This window comes from Mauremys reevesii, linkage group 19 (assembly GCF_016161935.1).
Source record: "Mauremys reevesii isolate NIE-2019 linkage group 19, ASM1616193v1, whole genome shotgun sequence".
Classification (NCBI taxonomy): domain Eukaryota; kingdom Metazoa; phylum Chordata; order Testudines; family Geoemydidae; genus Mauremys; species Mauremys reevesii.
This window is the reverse complement of record NC_052641.1, coordinates 12,820,510-12,839,705: the sequence shown is the minus strand read 5'-3', so window position 1 is coordinate 12,839,705 and position 19,196 is coordinate 12,820,510. Positions and strand designations below refer to the sequence as shown.

At 43.7% G+C, this 19,196-nt stretch overlaps 1 protein-coding gene and 1 long non-coding RNA gene across 28 annotated transcripts in view; one reads left to right on the top strand and one right to left on the bottom strand.

Annotated features, from left to right (window-relative positions):
- The window catches only part of LOC120386909 (collagen alpha-1(XXVII) chain B-like), a 278,660-nt gene that overhangs the window by 5,096 nt on the left and 254,368 nt on the right, over positions 1-19,196 (bottom strand). For 26 of the 27 annotated variants that reach the window (XM_039506933.1, XM_039506934.1, XM_039506924.1 and 23 more), the window contains 16 exons: positions 16,695-16,751; positions 16,454-16,507; positions 14,763-14,816; positions 11,849-11,902; positions 10,248-10,301; positions 10,062-10,169; positions 9,517-9,624; positions 8,247-8,354; positions 5,266-5,319; positions 4,462-4,524; positions 3,405-3,458; positions 2,278-2,313; positions 1,801-1,818; positions 1,351-1,386; positions 962-988; positions 611-679 (listed from right to left, as the gene is read on the bottom strand). In XM_039506933.1, coding sequence (XP_039362867.1) covers positions 611-679; positions 962-988; positions 1,351-1,386; positions 1,801-1,818; positions 2,278-2,313; positions 3,405-3,458; positions 4,462-4,524; positions 5,266-5,319; positions 8,247-8,354; positions 9,517-9,624; positions 10,062-10,169; positions 10,248-10,301; positions 11,849-11,902; positions 14,763-14,816; positions 16,454-16,507; positions 16,695-16,751 — 954 coding nt within the window. The remainder of the gene's footprint in view (positions 1-610; positions 680-961; positions 989-1,350; positions 1,387-1,800; positions 1,819-2,277; positions 2,314-3,404; positions 3,459-4,461; positions 4,525-5,265; positions 5,320-8,246; positions 8,355-9,516; positions 9,625-10,061; positions 10,170-10,247; positions 10,302-11,848; positions 11,903-14,762; positions 14,817-16,453; positions 16,508-16,694; positions 16,752-19,196) is intronic. The other variant, XM_039506947.1, reaches the window with a different exon arrangement.
- The window catches only part of LOC120386915, a 34,406-nt gene that overhangs the window by 982 nt on the left and 14,228 nt on the right, over positions 1-19,196 (top strand). The window lies entirely within an intron of this gene.

The window sequence follows — 19,196 nt, the reverse complement described above, 5'->3', positions numbered from 1 at the left end:
ATGGAAGCCCAGCCCAGCCCAGCCCAGTCCTGGCAATAATGTGCATTGGCTAAACTTTTGCAATACTACTTTAGGATGGGGATGATGCCTCCCCACCTTTTTCCAACAGCAGAATAGAAGCATTCTAGGTCTTGGAACTGATGGGGGCCTTAAACATACTTGTCTGTTCTCAGTGTGAATAGTGGAGTTCTTTAGAAAAGAAGCAATGCATTTGTAATCTAGAGCACAACTCTTCCTGAATAGAAACATTTTGAACACAGCTCAGATTGAGAGTCTTTTAAATTATCAAGAGAGACTGGACATCTCGTTGAAAAGAGATGTGGGAAAGGAAAGGTTAAGGTTTGCACAAGATTAACAAAGCAAAGCCTAATCCTGCAGTCCTTATACAGGCAAAATTCCTACTGAAGTCAGCTGAGTAAGAACCATGCATTAGGCTTTGTGTTATATACTGGTAGAGGGATAGGATCATGGAAGGCAATTGGGAAGATGGACTTGCTTTACATAAGAGCAGGCAAGGTGGCATGAAAGGCTGTTTCCCCTCCTTAGGATTACACAGTGCAGCACTCTGCATCTGTATCAAAGCGTGGTAGGTTGAAAAGCATGCTGGTACCTCTGTAGACTTGAGTGCAGTGTTCATGTCCATCATTGTCTGGAATGCTGCACCAAAGCCATCCTGTTGCTGGTAGAGGAAAATATGATGATGGCATTTTAGGAGATCAGTGCCCTTGGCACAGGCAGTACATGTTTCTCTATATCTAGGTGCCAGATACAAGCAATATCCTGCTAGAATGGTATCTTCTGCTCAGTCCATGTAGTGGGGATGTTCTAGTGGACATCAGCTTGGGAAAGCAGCGCACTTGCAAGTTTCTGAGCTCTGCATATGTTCACATGTGCATATCATAACTTCACTCACTATCAACAATAACAAATTTATTGTATAGAATAAAACCCAGCAACTTACAAATGAAGCTGGAATTCTTGTTGGCCCCTAAAAACCAAAAGAAAAAACTTAACTGTGACTGATTTTTATGATCAGTGCATAATATTGTTAAAGAATTTATGATCCCCTTTTGAGATTATCCCTCTTTCCTGTGGGGTCCTCACTACAGAAGGGAGAGTAGCAGCAATATTATTTCCTATATTGCACTTTAGAGCTACAGATCTCCAAGTGCTTTACAGCCATTAGTTCATTCAGACATGTAAACTCCCTGTGAAGTAGTTTATTATCCTTAGTTTACAGGAGAAGTCAAAGTGTAATTTCCAAAGGAGTGAACAGTCTCTTTGGATAGGGCCTAGCCACCTTCAATAACAGAGCTCATCATCCTCTGAACCCTTTCCCGATGTACTTACCGGAGGCCCGGGGCGTCCTCGTGGGCCTGGGGGACCCTAAAGAGAAAAGCATCAGTGAGTAAAATCCCAGCAGTGAAATTCATCCTTATATCCCAGAAAAAGATGAGCCCCCTCCCATATCTGTTCTCTCCCAAAAATCTTCCAGCTCTTCAACATATTATTGTCCTCCAGCTCAACCCTTTGTGGGGACAGGCGGTGGCCATATCTACCCATAGTGCAACTTTTCACTATGCTATATTGTCTCCTAATGTAGCTCTCATGCTTTTTTCATCCTTAGTCTCAGCCATCCGTAGTGGCACATGGCTGCACCTCTCTGGTCCCATGCCATCCCCCCATTTTTAAAACTTTCCCTACTGTCCATAGTTCCTCTCACTCCCTCCTAACTTTGCAGCATCTGATTATTCAAGCAAGGATAACGACAGCCAGAAAACAGTTGTCTGAAATACTCACCCTTGGACCTTGAAAACCCTGCAGAAGAAAATCAGGAGGAGTTTGTCAAAAGATTGCATGCTCTAACCTAGTGTCTTTCATCCCAAGGGTTCCCAGTATGGTTTAGAAGCTATATCAAAATGCAGCCCCATTGGAGGGCAGCAGAAAACCTGGGCCCAGCGTATTGGACAGCAATGGTGGGAAGGGAAATTATGGTAAAGGATATTGAGGCAGAAGCCCCAGTTATTTGAAAAGTGCCTTCGGATCTTTAATATCTACGCAGAGCAGAAAGGGACATCTTTTTATAAAAAAGTCTCCTCTGAAAAATGCGCACACAGTAAAAACTGGATGAAACTCACTGTATCTATCTTGGAAAGATGAAAGGCTGATTTAGTTTGGTCCTTCTTATTCCACCTGTCTGGTATCCTCTGTCTACCCAATTTGAGAACAGCCTCCAATGCAGCTGCAGTACCTGAAGAATTCTGGAAGAGCACTTACCGTTTCACCACGGCTGCCTTTGTCTCCTTTGGGACCCTATTTAAAGAACCACATAGAACGTGATTAGAATCTAGCAGGCTTCTAATAAGAGTAATCATCATGTTGAGGGTTTGACATGTTTTGGAGAAAAAAACTCTGCATGTGGCCCAACTGTATCTCTAAACAAAACAGGGCTGGTTGTCTTACTTGTCTCCCTTCTTTGGGGAAAAAGTGGCTAGTGTTATTGAAAGTTTCACAGATTACAAGTGGAGTGAACAAAAAGGAATGTTTATAAACTTCCAGACTGAAGTATGGCTAAACATATGCATGGCAAGGGAGCAGCCTCTTTGTAACCGATACAGCACCTCTGGTGCATATATGCTGTTTGGTGTCAGAGAGTTGCAACATGTGTACTTGTTCTGAACCCCACCTGCTGATTAGAGTTTCACATATTTCCTTCCCTAGGACATCTAATTCAGCTCATCCCTCCTCACTTTTAAAACTAATGGACTAATCCTTATCAACATCAGTTCCTGTGTGCGTTTCACTGCTTCCCCCTTATTTTATGATGCCATTTTATCTGACTTTGAAAGATTTTATTCTTTCTTTTTAGCAAGTTTTCACTGAGTGCCCCCTTTTGGATTTAGGAGTTGGGGTGGGAATAGGAGTCCTGGGCCAAGTCTTCAGAAGTGCTCAGAAACTAACATTTTCCATTGTGATACTTGGCCAAATTTTCAGAGGAGCTCAGCATATTTGGTGCTAAACTCTTTTGAAAATCTCACTTCTTGCTGAGGTACCTAAATGTGAGAGGAGTTCTTTTCCAAATCGGGCTCCACAGTTTATAAATAAAACTATATCACCCTTAACAGTCTAATCCTTCCCACCCCAAATCCATACTTAAATAGGGCTGTTGCTAATTTATAAACTAAGAATTCCCACTACCCCTGTGACTGCAGCTGCACTTTTGTTGGCGTATTCTATAAAAAAACTTTTTTTGCCCTGTTAATTCAAATGAGGTTTAGGCTGTACTTGTACATAGCTAGGAAGTGAAATTCAGAGACTTCTGAGGAAGCAGCAAGTACTGGTCTAAATACCCGCAGTCATTATGAGCTGTAAAAAGTAAGGTCAGAGAAAACAGACACACTTACTGAGCTTCCTGTGGGACCCAGAATTCCAAGCGGCCCAATGATACCTTCCTTTCCCTAAAACAGAAAGCAAGAGAAAGACATTTATGAACTGGGGTCTAGGGAATGGAGGGAGGTCATTTCTTACCAAACTCAACCTGTTGAATATCACAGGGCTCCATACCCAGTACAAAGATATAGTGATTCCCCATTCTTGCCCCCTTTAAGGATGCTGGAGTTGCCTTTTCATTCCTAACAGCTGAATCAGAGACATTTTAAAGGACAAATTGTTACACTAAAACTTCTGTTGTGTTGAGAGCCCAAGGGTTTAAGGAGCATCTCTGGGATCTCATACATTTTCAAAAAAGTGTCTTCCTGGTTTCCTTTTCCTCAGAAATCAATCCCAGCGATGGGAACTAACTTATTGTATCCATGGGATAGGCATTCATAGCCCAGAACTCCTGTCCTCCTTCCACCATAAAGCTCTTGAACTGCAGGTTGCTACTTCCGTTACTTCAGTGCACTGTTAATGAATTCACTACAAGGTGTATGTAAAATAAGACCTGACTGGACCATGAGACCATATCTTTGGGAAGTGTTTTATTGGACAGTTGAGAGTCGTCATGGTGGGGAATCTCTACTGGAGACTAGCAGCATTGTAAAAAATTGCCTTCCGGTAACACAGCATGCTGTACACAGCTAATTTAAAACTTCCATTTACATCAAAATTCACCCTAGTGACTTAAGCAACTAATTGTTGTTGGCCCCTTAACTGCAGTTTTCTAGTAAAGGGGGAATAGAATTGTACTTGGTATGTTTGGGATAGTTAGAATGTGGTGTTGAGAACAAAGGTTGCCAAGGGTGGCATAGTATCTTGTACTTGTGTTACTGTATGACCCAGCTGAACTGCAGGTTCTGATTAGCGTGTATGTCAAATGTGCTACGTTAAAGTCCGCTTTAGTCCCCCTTTTTGTGCAGCTCAGGGTTTGGCCCACAGACTGTCTTGAGAAAAAGAAGCAGATGTGGGAGACGAGGGTGAACAAGGAAGTTCTAAAACTAGAATAAAGTTCAAAGAACTCACCATGAGACCTGGCGGTCCCCGTGGGCCCTGAATTCCTTTGAACCCGAGGTTTCCTGGTGGTCCCTGTGGATAAAAAAATCAGATATAAATCTTTAAAGACCCTCAACAGATGCACACAAGGTTTGTTTCTTTGCTTACTGCTCTGGAATAAAGACAGACATGTGACCAGTTGTATGTAAGTCCTGATTTTTTTTTAAACTGTGGGCCCACTCCCATGTTCTGCAAATCCGCCTCCCGCCCCATTCTCTAGAAAGCAGGATGGTCCTTTTTCTTTGGTAACTTATCTGAACATCTCATGTAGGTTTTACACCCGTTAAATCTAAGGTCACATAAGGGCACACAACACCAGTGTCACCCTGCAGGGTCTTTTGATAGGATAACTATAGATGATGAAGATGGGAGTCTCTTCTGACAGAGCAAGGGCAATAGAGACATTCATGAGTCTAAAGAACATTAGAGAGGATAAATGTTCCATCCCACCATCCATCCTGGTGGGAATCTGAGCTCCACCAAGATGACTGTAACTTCAGTGTTTTAGGGATGATTTTAGAAGTTGAGTGTGGCTCAAACAGCTAAAAAGAAGTAAGCTAAAGTAATTAGGAATCATCATTTGAGTACAGTACTTTCTGGAGAGGCACCTGTAAAGAAATTTGCTGCCAGTCTGCAGTGGATCTCCCAAGAGCTTGGAACTTCAAGAAGCACATGGCTGTTCCCAGTAATCCATCTGCCACAGTAAAGTGAGGAATGGAATGTCTGCCTTATACAGACACTATAGAGCCCATGAGATACAAATAAGTGTCTTACCTTTGGCCCAAACATGCCTGCAATCCCTGGAAATCCTGACTCGCCAAAGTCCCCCTGGAAATAACAGCCAAGCAAAGACAAATGAAAGAGCAACCAAGACTAATACATTTTATCTTAAATGGCATATCATCTAAAGGTTCATCACACTTAGAAACATCCATAAGTATTTTTCAACCTATTTCTCTCTCTCTAAGCCTGGAATTATGAAGACTTGGAAAGGAAATCAGCTGTTCTGGGAAAGAGAATTGGAGATCTTCCCATCTGGTTGAATTAAGATATTAGCATAGTCTCTCCTCCACACTGCCAAGGTGGTAGAAGGTGTAATAGGGTACAGCTGGGGAGTGGAGTGTCTGCTCTATGGTCTCTACAGCCCATACCTTTGCACAGCTTCAGACAGTGATAACTGTCAAATGAAAAGGCTGATTTGCTTTTTAATACAAACTAAGCCAAGCTGACTCCTCATGAAGGCCTATTTCAAGCTGCAGTCATTTTGTCTGTTGAAAAGTATGTGCTTAGAACTTTAAAAGCCAGGAAAAAAATATTTTTTCAACTCTTCTCCATTTCAAATATGCTTCCAAGGATTATCGCTCACATTTTCAAGGGGAAAAAAAAATCACCTTTGAACAGTTAGGGTGTGTGATCCAAACTTGGATTAACACATAATGGACGAAACACAAATCAGCATGTGACCACCCTCATTTCTATATTTTGAGATGCACACTCTTTGGTAGCTATAGACTAACTGAATATCAACATGCAAAGTGACTCAGGATGATTAGGAAAAGATTAGGACAAAAATAAGCACACTGACTCTAGAATCCTAGTAACAAAAGAGATGGAAACATGTCTTGTTCAGCCCAGTTGTAAATGATTTAGGTGATGAGGATTCCACCACTTCTCTTACAAGGTGATTCCAGATTCTAATAGACCTTGCTGGTAGGAAGCTTTTCCTGCCATGGTAGTGAGAAATTGCTTGGCAAGCCAAGGCTTGTTTGAAATCTGTAGAGTACAAGAAGGTTTCCAAGCATACAAAAAATCTTAACTACCCATTTATGGATCCTGGAAAGGAAACATACTGCTGCTGCTCCCACAGTAGGAGAATCTCTCTCCATGGAGTGGCTGGCAGCACAAATAAATGCAAAGCAAGTAGGGATCTAGAGGAAAAGGAGATGTGTACTAAGTTACAGGAATCTTATCCAAGAGGCCTGGATCAATATTTACGTAGCAACCTCCAGGAATGAATATTGGGTACATGAATCTGCCACTCATATATACAGAAAAGAACATAAATGGGACTCGACATTGCTTCTTCAGCCAGCAGCCTATGACCTGCTTGGCCACTTAGACTCTTCTAGGATGGTGGCGCATGCAGCATACTAGTCTCTCACACTCTCTTAAAGAGTGGCACTGCCCTTGGAGTGAAGGAAGACAGCTCACCCATTCCAGAGAAGAATGGGGTCCAACACTGGCATAGACAGATATAATCTTAACACATTGCTAGGTATTTATCCATGGCTTAACTGCACTGATGATCTCATTGTTTGTGATGCTTGGTCTATCTTGGAAGGGGAACAAACCGGCCAGCATGCACACATATTTCAAACATTTGAAGATCCCATTGGATGCAAAGGCAAACTGATGTTGAGCAGACAGAGTGTACAGTAAGAGATTTAATTTGGTCTCTTTTTAGGGGATCTCTAAATATTAGGGATAGTAAGGGATGCAAATGCATGTATTAAGTGCTGACCGTTTGCTCTTCACTGTACAAGGCACAGAAGGGATATCATTTCTGCCCCAAGGCGTTTACAGTCTAAGCTATTACAACTCCCACTATGGCATCAGCCTGATACACAGCGCTAGGCAAGGCAATCTTACAAGTGCAATACATAAAAACAATAAGCAGCAGCAGCAGCCTGGTTTAGTGCGCACACCCCATTACATTTCATTTCCTTTGCTGAGGCTGGGCAGTTTTATGGCTCTCAGGGACACCAACCACGTGATTCTCATGGGGCATGTCAGCGCAGCAGCTGGGAGCCATAAATACCAGTGTTATACATGCACTAGCTGTGGTCAAACTAGTGCCTAAAAATAGCAGTGTAGCTGCAGTGGGATGGGCAGTGACTTCAGTTGCTCAGGTACAATTCTGCTCAGCCCCATAGGTACATACTTGGGGGGCCAGCCTGAACTGCCACCAGGGGCGCTGCTACTTTTAGGCACTATCTCAAACACAGCTAGTGCATGTTTGTCTATCTGCATTGGGAATTACAGCTCCCAGCTGTTTTGAAGACAATACATTCTGACAATGCTCTTGGCTCTGGACTTACCATTGATACCACACCAGGAGATAGCCTTATTGCTAAGTACTGCTCCTAAATCTCTTGCTCTACCAAATGCAGGCTGCAAGGTTCCTTTTATACCTTTCTTATCCTGGGTCAGCTTACTCATTGCTAATTCCTAGAAGTAGGGATGCTGTGTAGTAGGATAGACACCAAGGAGTGTAATATAAAGTAATGGCTGCAGGGTGTGTATCATTCAAATTGTGATTGACAAGGATTCATTTGAGTGGGTGCAAATGAAAGTGTGACTGAGTGGAATGAGCTTGGTAGTCTCACCTCTGTGCTAGTGGGCCCCTGTCCAACATTAAAGAGCACCAATATTGAAGAAGCAGGTCTTTACTGACATGTAATTGCACCTGTTCAGTGCAGCTGCTCAGTACATGATGCCATTCCACTCACGTTTGTGAACTCCAAAGTCGCACAAACTCCGCTACTTAAAAGAGGAACATGGAGTGACGTGCACAGAGTTCCACAACCGCCTGGCCTTGGGAAGCGTGCACTGAGATTGTGTATCTGTGCTACAGAAATGCATGCAGTAGAGCATCCCAGGACTCCACCCTCCTATGCAACGCTGGGACTCTGAGCCACCTCTTGCAGGTAGAAGAACTACAGTAAGACACAATCATTTAAATTAACACAACTAACCGGCTGTCCTTTGGGTCCTGGCTCTCCTGGGCTTCCTGGGAGCCCCATTCCTCCTTGTGTACCCCGTTTCCCTGTTGGGCCAGTCTGCCCAGGCAGTCCTCGTTCACCCTACAAAGAACACAGAATTAAAATCATTCCAGTGGATCAGGGATTAAATATACCGTGACATTGGCCATTTCTGTTGCATATGACAAAGGTGGAAAAATACTGGCCACTGGGGTAGGGGATGTGATTTCATCTATGTATCACGCAGGGCTGGGTTCTTACAAGGTGTATAGCATGAAGCCAGTAATGGACACCGTGTTCCTAGAAGTAGTTCACCAAGACCTGCAGTTACAAACACAGCTGTACAAGGTGTGTCACAATGTAGCATTTGAGGAGTAAGATTCATGCTCCCCCTCATTTACACCCTTGCATGCCTGCTTGTCCTGCCCCACACAGTTTCTCAGTCTTCTTTGAACAAGGCTGGCGACAGATGATTAATCCATCTGAAATGCTAAAGGAATTCCGAGGTTTCAGTTCAATAACTTTAATCCAAAAGTTACAAAGCTAACATTTGCCCTGGAACTGACTTCCCAAGTCAAAGACAACAAAGGGGCGTCCAAGATCCAGCATCTCAACTCCTTCCCCCTCCCCCTGACCTCGCAACGCTCCAGTGGTAAAGGCTCAAGTATCAATCAGTGGTGACAGCCTGTTATTTCTACCCAGGGCAGCTGGGGGGCAGTAAGTGACAACTTAATGGTAATGCATTAAATGGAGTAGAATTTGATTCAAATTCTTCCCGCCTCTCCAAACCCAGCTGGAATCTCTCTATTTACAGTCCCCTTTTACAAATGGCTAAATCATTACTGGGTCTGCTTTGTATCCTGTGATCCACGTGGGACGGAGCAAGAACCAGTGAGAAATCTAGGAGTCACTAAACAAGCCTTTCACTGCTTCCTCTGGCTCAGAACGGTGCCCCAAACCATACCAGTTCCAGCAGTTCAAGCCCTGTTGGTGCTAGCTGAAAACCTAGCAGTGTGAGCTTCTTCCCCCGTAGTGCCTGCTAAGACACTAACGGTACAGACTTCCAAGGATCCAAGACCTTCCCAAAGGAGGTGCCTGGTCATGCTTGCTAGGAGTCTAGCAGTCTGAGCTTCCTAAAAGCAATGTGGGCCAGGACAGGCTGTGAGAGCTCCCGTGCCACCTTCCCAAGTTCACACTTGTTTTTAAAAAACAAACAAACAAAAACAAAAACCAACCCACTACCAACGGTGAGGTGGAAACTGACCTTAAATCCTGGTGGCCCTTGTGCTCCGGGGAGACCAGGTATGCCGGGGTTCCCTCGTTTTCCCGAAATCCCTGTTGTGCCTTCTTCCCCATCATCTCCCTGTTCTCCCTATAAAACAAGTCCAGGAGAGAATACAGAGAAAGTCACCCTATTCTTCTGGGCATGCTCACCCCTTTGAAAAGGCAGCCAGAGCAGCGTGACTACAGCTACACTGGGTGGGCGTGGCTGGCATGGCGTGCATTTATGAATGGCTGTGTGAGCATGCGCACAGGCACAAGATTTTACAGCACATGGATCTGCGCATACAAGAGCCTGTTTGTCTGGCTGTGAGAGTCACTTTACTTACACACACGTCCACATGGAGACATCTGCCTGGCTTTGTATGTGTGAAGTCTGTGCAGTGGTATACATGGCCCACTCTGTGTATATAAGACAGCATGGCTATAGCAGTGGGTGTGTCAATTTCTACTGCTTTATCCTTTGCTCTTTCCTCCTCTGGGGTAGTGTTTGAAACACTTATATTGGGACACCTTAAGCAAACTCACCTGCAGCCCAGCTGTGCCATCCTTCCCAGGAACTCCGTCCACTCCAGGAGAGCCCTCCTGACCTTGCCGTCCCACTACTCCCCTAGGACCAGGTAACCCAACAGGACCCTATAACACAAAAGAATTTGTGACTGAAGTGTTGGGATGCCAGGGACTCTCAAAAGGAAAGGCTGAATTTTCACCTACCGGCGAGCCTCTGCTGCCAGCGGCACCCTGTGCCCCTTGCTTTCCTTTTTGACCCTTAAAGCAAAAAAAGAAATAATTCTAGTATGGTCCCACCTGGGAAGCCCATTTTGGCCCATGCAATGGAGAGCAGTTTAAAAAGGAGACGTATGAGGTCAGTTGCTACAGCAGAAGGAGATTAATTATTATTTGGTTTTATTACAAGTGGTTCTCTAAGAGTTTCTGGGTTATCTGCTTTAGAGGACAGGAATGAATAGCCAGAAGGAAAGTCCCTACATTTTCCTAATATAGACCAGATGAGGACAAATAAAGCAGGAGGATGAATTTGAGAGAGAACGCCACAGCACTGGCATGCATTACAACGAGATGCTCAAAAATCATCCCATTCATCATTCCTTGGCAGCATCATGGAAAACCAACCACCAAGCTTTCTTCAGGGGACTCAGAGAGGGAAGGTCTTATTCTGGTCATTGATAGATTAGATAGTTTCCCCCCTGTCCTGGAGAGTGGGAGGTAAAAGCTTCCTATGGCTAAAATCTGTAATGCTGATTTGCCAATAAGGGGAGGGGAAGTGTCAAAGCAGCAAGTATGTGGTCCTGATTATTAGCTAGGAACAAGGATTAACTCCTGCAATATGAACAGAAGACTTGGCCTCATCACCTTTGAAGCTCTGTCATGTGCTAACACATTTTTAAAAAATAAACCAAGTGTTTCGCGTATCACTTCTCCATCTGCAGACAAGTCTCTGAAAACTGGCCAACTGTGTGGAACAAGAGCTACTGTTACTCATTAGACCCACGGGCAGTTCCAGATCTACTATGGGTGATAGGGTGTGTCTTTCTTTGAATGCAGTGGCTGGTGAACTCTTTGTTAAAATCACCTATTGTAGATTAGTCTACTTGGCATTATGCCAATTCCCATATCTTGCAGGATGGAATGTGAATTAGCTGAGTATCGAGGTCATGCACTTAAATTTGGGCAAAAGAAGTCTCTGGTGGTTAACGGACTGGGAAGCTGTAGAGAGAGACAGGAAAGTAGAAGTAGATATTGGTATAAATTCAGTTCAGATAGAACCACACGTGGTGGTTTCTCTTCATTGCTGGGGGAGCAGTTAGAGGGAATGACCCTTCTGAGAAGCAGGAAAAATGGAGAATTGCGTGGATAATGGACTCTGGATTTGGAAGGTTTTAAGCCAGAAAAGTTTTATGGTTGAAACCCAGTTAGAGAGAGAGAGAGCCTTGCCTGGTTCAGATTTCCCCCAGGGGCAGACATGCTGATTGTGGTCCAGAGAGGTAGAAACTGACGTGGTGTGAGAAAGAGGGACCACACCAAGGTCCCAAGGCATGTAGCTAAGGACCTGCCGGGGATTCCTCCCCAGTGCTAGTACTGTAATTCTCTTGATCTTCTCCAGCCCCAGGAAGCCAACAAACTAATGGGTTTGGACACACAAATCAATATTTACAGCCCTCTTACTGGGGTCTCCATGGTCATTTCCTGCCACAGACCAATGAACAAGTCACATAATCTTGGAAAAACCGTGACAGTTCTGATTTCACTTCAGTTTTAAGCTTTGGGTGCCATAAATCCACCCCCTTGAAACCTACCTCTTCACCTTTGGATCCCTTTGGCCCTGGCTGGCCTGGTGGTCCAGGATCCCCCTAGAAAAGATGACAAAGAAAATCTGTTTGAAATACTTTTCTGGCAGCATTTGCATGAAGTATAAAGAGCAGCATTTGCTGTGTCCCTTACAGCACTGACCATACGGAATCAATTACTGGGAGCAGCCTTTGCTCTCACAGCCCTCCTGGGGAATGAGGAATAAGAGACCGTCTCCAGAGACTGTTTAACAGGGTGTCATTTTGGAGAAGCAGCATTGTCTCCTCCTTGCTTGGGTTGGGTTGCGATAACTGTTTGACTTTGAGATCCACAATAAAGAGCAGGTAAAGGATCAGGCCCCTCAATGAAGAGAGTTACAGCTCTGGTTTTTAAAGCAGATCCAGTAGTTTTTGCAGCAAATACCATGATGATGCTTATGGTATTTGCCTCCTCCTCTCTCCTGAGCCCCAATCCCTCTCTTGAATCTAGATTTCAGATGTCTCAAAGCCAGCTACGAAGGGGAGAGGAAGAGAGATAAGGAAATCGATCACCCTTTCAGAAATCTGTAACATTCCCCTCCCCGTCACATATATGCACCCTCCCCTCTTCCTATTCTGATTTTTTTAGTGGATTTTGCTGATGGCAAAGCAGCAGGATGTGTATTCTCTAGCCATGAGACAGCCTGGACTTATTCCAAAGAAGATGTAGCAGGTTATTGCCGGTCTGCAGATCTCTCTCATTGTAGTTTCTAATCGTCTGCTGTTTCTGATCCTCCTGTTTCTATACTTCCTTCTCCAGAGCTGCCTGCTTCTGTTGATTATCTTGGGGCAATTCAGAGGCTAGAATCAAAGAGCTATGAAGGATAAATGGATCACCTAACCCCTTCTAATCATGTCACAGATCACTGAGATTTGGACTTAAGAAATAGAACCTATAACACTCTTTCTGTAGCCTCATAAAGAGTGGAAGTCATTTCAAATTTGACTGACACTGTCTAATATGTTTTAGAGTGTTTTTGCACTCCAGGGTTTACAGCTCTGATTGGAGAGAGGAGAGAAACCAGATAAGCTGATTTTCAGGAATGGTATTCATTGAAGCTTTGAGCAGATGCAGCTCAGGAACTAGAATAAGCCTAGACAGTACAAACAGTATGAATGTCTTTGGGGATCTGTTACATATGTGTACTTTGATGGTATGCACAGCATCTCCAATTTCTATTAAACAGCCTTATACTACTATGTGAGTCTATGTAACAATAAGAGCAATATGGCGGGGATATCAAAACAGCATTGACATGAAAGAAACTTGACAATACCCCATCTATGTTCACCCCACTGACATTCTGGCCACTTCTCTCGAGCTGAAACACTTTTGCGTTATTTGTTTACAACTGAGTAATATATTCATGTTTGAAATTGCACTTAGAAACAAGGAGACATGGGAGCACCCAATGCTGTGTGTAGGGCAGAGTGTTCTACACTGGGTAGAATGTGAAGTGATTGTTTTATTTCATAACCCCCCTTTGAAGAACACCCTAGTGAATGCATCTAAGAGCTGTGTAAACATAACAGAGCAGAACCTTGGCAGATGTATATTGAAAAGCTCCGCAGACTTCAGTGAAGTGATGCTGCATTAAATCAGCTAAAGGATCTGGCCAGAGGGCTCTGATGCACAGTTTCTTACTGTCAGAGGGGTAGCCATGTTAGTCTAGATCTGTAAAAGCAGCAAAGAGTCCGATAAAGTGGGTATTCACCCACGAAAGCTCATGCTCCAGTATGTCTGTTAGTCTATAAGGTGCCACAGGACTCTTTGCTGCTTTTACAATTTCTTACTACATTCCCCACTGTTGTTTATGGAATGATTAATGGCGAGAAGGCAAGCCAATGGTTAGGGCTTATTTTTCAAAACTTGAGAACATCAGGGCTGAGTGCAAAAACACCTGTGCGCTTGCATGTCTAATTTACAGGCCACAATTACCACCATTGTATGCAAAAACTCTAGTACTTGAGCATGAAAATACCTGGTCAGTGGTTTGACCGATCATTTGCATGTGCACATAATCACAGCATCTACATGTACAAAGCAGGTGCATTTACACACAGCCCCCAGAAGTTCGGATTTAAAAAATCAGGCCTTCATTTCTTAACCGATTTTAGTCTTCATTAAACATGCTGGACTGAGAGCAGGTACAAAACGGGCAGCAGCAGGGGACAAACATATCTCACGTTGCCCCTCAGCTTACCTGGATGGGCCTCTGTAGGAGTGAGAGGGGACCCAATCAATCTCTGGCCTCTGCTGAGATGGCCAATGAGGGGTGGGGGCCTACTGTGATTTATGCAATGTGGACACTTGTCTAGAGGGAACTGGACAAAGACCCAACTCATTCTTATCTAGTCCAGGTACGTGTAAAGCATTTCACACAGGTCACCAAACAGCCGTCCAATCTGAATCACTTTGGGTCACTACTGACAAGTTCTGGATTCAGACTTGTGACTTCCAGGTGAATGCCCCCATATTAATAGAATCATATTACATTACGAATCTCCCAAGCTTTTCCGTCCTCTTAATAATTAAAAACGTCTGGTAAAACAGGTCTAGTGTCACAAGATTTGAATATGGGAAGCTGCTGCTGGCTCCTCCCCCACTTGTTTTATAGGAAAAATAAAATATACCATGTGACATACTTTGATTACACCTTCAGGAACCATAAATTGTATAGATCTAGCTAGTCCGAAAAACCCCACTGAACCCTGGCATATGGAAATGCACATATTGTAGTTTGTAGCTCACCGTGCATTTCTTCTAACCCCCTTTCCCACGCTGCTCCCCCGTTCTATCTCCATTTGTCACAGACACAGTAGAGTAAGATCAGATTAAAAATCAATCAATCAATTAATTAAATAAAATAAAATAGAGTCTTACAGGTAGACCTTGCTGTCCAGCTTTTCCTCTGTCCCCGTCAAGTCCTTCCTGACCCTTAAATAAATGAGTGTGCGCATGTTAGTTTATTCTATGGATTCTCTTTCTATAGGTAAGCAGCAGTGGATGCTGCAGTCACAGCATACTGTGTGCTACTGGGGGATAATGGGTGGTGGGAGAATACACACACAGCTGTATTCTGCCAATGCCGGGAAGCCAAAGTATATGGGTGGTGCTATGCAGATGAATGTATCACAGGGAAGCAAATGCTTTTCTTGAGCAAGAGGACCTTCCTCAAGCTAAACTCCTACCTCCTCCAATTCCTTCCCAACTCAGATTTCCCCTCTCTATAACTGTGGTCTCATTTCTGACTCTGAACACTCCCTCTCCTCTCTCTCCCCTCTGATCGGAAACAGCCTCCCTGTATCTCTCTGCCTCAATGATTTTCTCATCTGAAAACATCTCCTCTCCCTTGTCTAGATCACTTTCTTTCTCTCAGCATTATTCTATAGCTCTGCTATTCTGTATTTAGTTTTATGTAGTATTATGTAGCTCTGTACTCATACTGTATGATAGACATGGTACAAACTAAGGTCTGAACCCTGTAGGGCTAGTTGATACATTCTATACTTCCTGTAAATACCATCTTTTAAAAAGTGGGTAAGTGGCAAGTAGACATAACCTCTTGTACATTCTTAGGGAATCAGCCATCTTGGATTAACTGAGCTAGATAACTGTTCCAAGTACAATGTACACTCTTTCAGGGATATTCGTAGGAAACAGGCAGCTAAGAGTTACAACTAGCTATTATGTCACAATTTAAGCAGGAAACAGGGCTTACCTAATGCATCCATAAATACACAATGCATTAGTTTAACTAAACAATTGATTACTGATGCCCCATAGAAAAACTACAGTGAGTAGCATTTCTCTGGGGACTCATGGAGACTCATGACATTTGGAGATGACATATAAGAGAGTTTGGTACATTTTTGTAATTAATCATTCTCACTGACTGCTTCTGTAGTGAGGCAAGATCTAATCCTAAGAGATTCTTTTCAGACCAGCTCCAGTCAATCATGTTGAGAAGCTACTGACAGAGGGACTGGAAGACTCTACAAAAATAAGACAGGAGTAAGAGGGATTCATTCATAAATCTGGTCTTGGCTGAGAGAGCCCACAGCTAACTGAAAAGATTTTGGAAACTCTCAATCCACTAAATTAATAGGGATCCCCTTGAAAGCATCTAGCCTTGTGCCAGCAGCTACAAACCAACAGTCTCAGCTCTCACACATCATCATCATGACCTAGCTGTCTTGTGAGCTATTTCATCAAAGCCTTCTGAGCATCTTCCCCAGACCCCATGATATTTCCTCTGGATTTAAGTCACTGATAAGAAGGTCCTGCTCATTCTCTCAGCCTTGCAAGCTCAGCTCAGATGTGTGCCATTGTGGGATGCTGGTCCTAATGCTATCTGTTTTTTTCTTTGCCTTCAGCAACTGCTCTTTCACGTTAAGGAAAGAGATCTTAATCATTCCTCTGGGTCCTGAGTAAAGCAAACAAGCCACGTACTGCTCACAAAGAGTAACCATGGTGAGATGTCACATAACAGCTTTTAAGCTTTGTGGGCTGTTACACAGATGAAGAACTTCTCCAAAGTTAGTTCCTAGGCAAATATTTAGAATAGGACTTACAGGGTAGCCAGGGTCTCCAGGCTCCCCTCGATCTCCTCTGTTGCCAACTGGACCCTACAACAACACAATAAAGGTTCAAAGTAGATGTGAAATGCCAGTGGTCCACTCCATCTGTCATGATCTCTAAATACAGCATCTTCTATGATCAGGGAAAGAATCCAGACAGTTGGCTAGTCTGCATGTGCATCACATGCAAAAATCAGGCCACAAGATTAGAGAAGGGACCTGAAAAATATCTTACTCTGTCACCAGGTGGTCCTGGGGGGCCTTCGATTTTCCCATCATCACCTTGTTCTCCCTGTAGACATAAATATTAATGTTAAAACAGTCAGCAGCACACATGGCAGGTGGTCCTATAACGGCCTGATCCAAAGCCCTTTAAAGTCAGTGGGAACCTTCCCAATGATTTCAGTGGGGTTTGAATGAGGCCTTAGGGACTGGATAAAAAGATTGCTTTAAAAGGGCACCAACTACTTAAAATAAAAATAATAATCACATTTCTGTTCAAAGGTTTTTTGTTTTTGTTTTTACTTGTTATTCTTACAAATGTGATTCCCAAAGGTGAATGACATGAGAGAAATATAAGACATTCCTCTGGACTCTTTTCAGCTGGTTAACTTTGTGCTGAGTCAGTTTCACACCATTTCCCCCATTTGTGTGCATCTCTTTTGCACAGCAACATAGGGGAGAAAAAAACATTCTTTAACAGTAATCAAATGTGACTGCAAACCCACCAGGTCTGAATAGGGGGCCTCGGGCAGGACTAATCCTGAAATTATTAAACTCTCCTTAAAAAGCAATTGACAACATTTCAAATTGAGAGGAGGCCCCTTTTAGTCTAAGGATAACATTTTCAGAAGTGCCTAAGTGACTTCAGAGATCAAGTCCCATTTCCATGTGACTTAAAACAAGACTGACAAAGACATTTAGGTGCCTGATGATGCAGCTAAGCACCTAGTGGGATTTGCAAAAGCACTAAGACTAGATGCCCAACTCCCATCAACTTTCAAAAGGAATTAGGCACCTAACATGTTCAGGTACTTTTGAAAATATCACTAGGTACCTGTGTAAATTCTTAGCTGTTCACAGTCTGGCTTGTAGGCGCCTAAGGCTACGTCTACTCTGCAAGAAAAGACCCACGGCAGCCTCAGAGCCCAGGTCAAGTGACTCAGGCTCATGGGGCTAAAAATAGCACTGTAGATGTTCAGGCTTGGTCGAGAGCCTGGGCTCTGAAACCTGGGGCAAGCGGGGGTCTCAGAGCCTAGGCTGCAGCCCAAGCCCAAGTATCTACACTGCTATTTTTAGCCCTGCAGCCCAAGCCCAAGCTTGTAGACCAGGGCTCTGAGACTCACTGCTATGGGTGGGTTGTTTTTTTGTAAATTGTGTAGATGTACCCTTGGTCTCTTTGAAAGTCAGTGGGACTGGAGCTCCTAATGGCCTATGTCCCTTTTGAAAAGGGGACATGGCACCTAAATCACATAGCTGCTTCTGAAAATGTTACTCTAGATCTCTTTCCATTCAATATTTTTCCCATCTAAAGGAAGTCTAGCTAAATGATTTGTTTGAAATACACATGGGGACCGCCGAGGGTGAGGCTTAGTGAAGGGCGTATCACACCAATGCGCCTGTTCGGATAAGGATTATGAAGGATGAAATGCTGCTAAATTTGCCTCAGGCTAAGTATTAAGTGAGCACTGATGGGTAAAACTCTGCTGGGCTCTCTTTAAAATGAGGAAAGATACTTTAGTGATGGGCACATGATAGATTGGATTTATGATGAGAGATTAGCCTTTGACGTTCAGATCCTTCTTTTGGTTTGGCAAACAGGGATGGAATTTTGAGGGAAGGGCTGAGAATGTCTGTCTCTCTCTCTCATTCATATTATTCCCTGTACTTCCTGCTGGGAATGCTGAATCAACAAGCCCCTCTTGCAACATTTCTGCCCTTCCCAGTTCCATCTAGGTCAGGAAGCAGAACCACAGAAATGGGTAAAATTGGAAAATAAGGGGCGGGGGGAGCAGGGCAAAGTTATTTCAAATCTTTTGAACTTCCAAAAAATTGGGTCCAAATTTTGGGTTGGTTCTTATTGATTGGAACCAATTTGCCCATCTCTAACAGGCTCCCAGTGAGGCACTCAGTTACCCTTACTGTGCATTCCATCTGCTAAAACAGAGATGCTGTTTGCTGTTGCTGTTTTAAATTCACTTGCATAAATCACTTGGGGTTACAGTGTCCTATTTCCTCTGGAGTCCAGTTCAGAGACGTCTGTTTCTTAGCTCCCTGCGTGATAGCTACATTCCAGCTCCTCTGGTTTTTGGCGACTTGATGTTGCTGAGTCTTTGACATACTGGCTCCTCAGGATTAATGCACTTCACAGCTCCTTTGGGGTTCCAGGTCCTTAGGATTGTTGTGTTGTGTTTTTTAGGTAATCCTTTCTCTTGGCACGTGGGGGCTGCTGGGTTCTGATTCTTGGGGGCTGCTGCACCAGAAGTTCTCTCATGTACAGGAACTCACAAAGTTAAATCAGTGGAGCCAAGTAGTTGAGTCTTCGTAATTCTCTGGTTATTGGTTTCTACAAACCATCCCAGTGTGGTTATTAAGGTCCCCTGTATCTTTCTTCCATAAGTCCTCTATGGTGCTGTGGGTACCCATGATGCTGCAAACATTTGGCAATTGCTCAATGATGCTGCCACCTGGGAGAAGACACGCAGAACTGTTTGTCTGTTCTTGACTTTTGGCACAA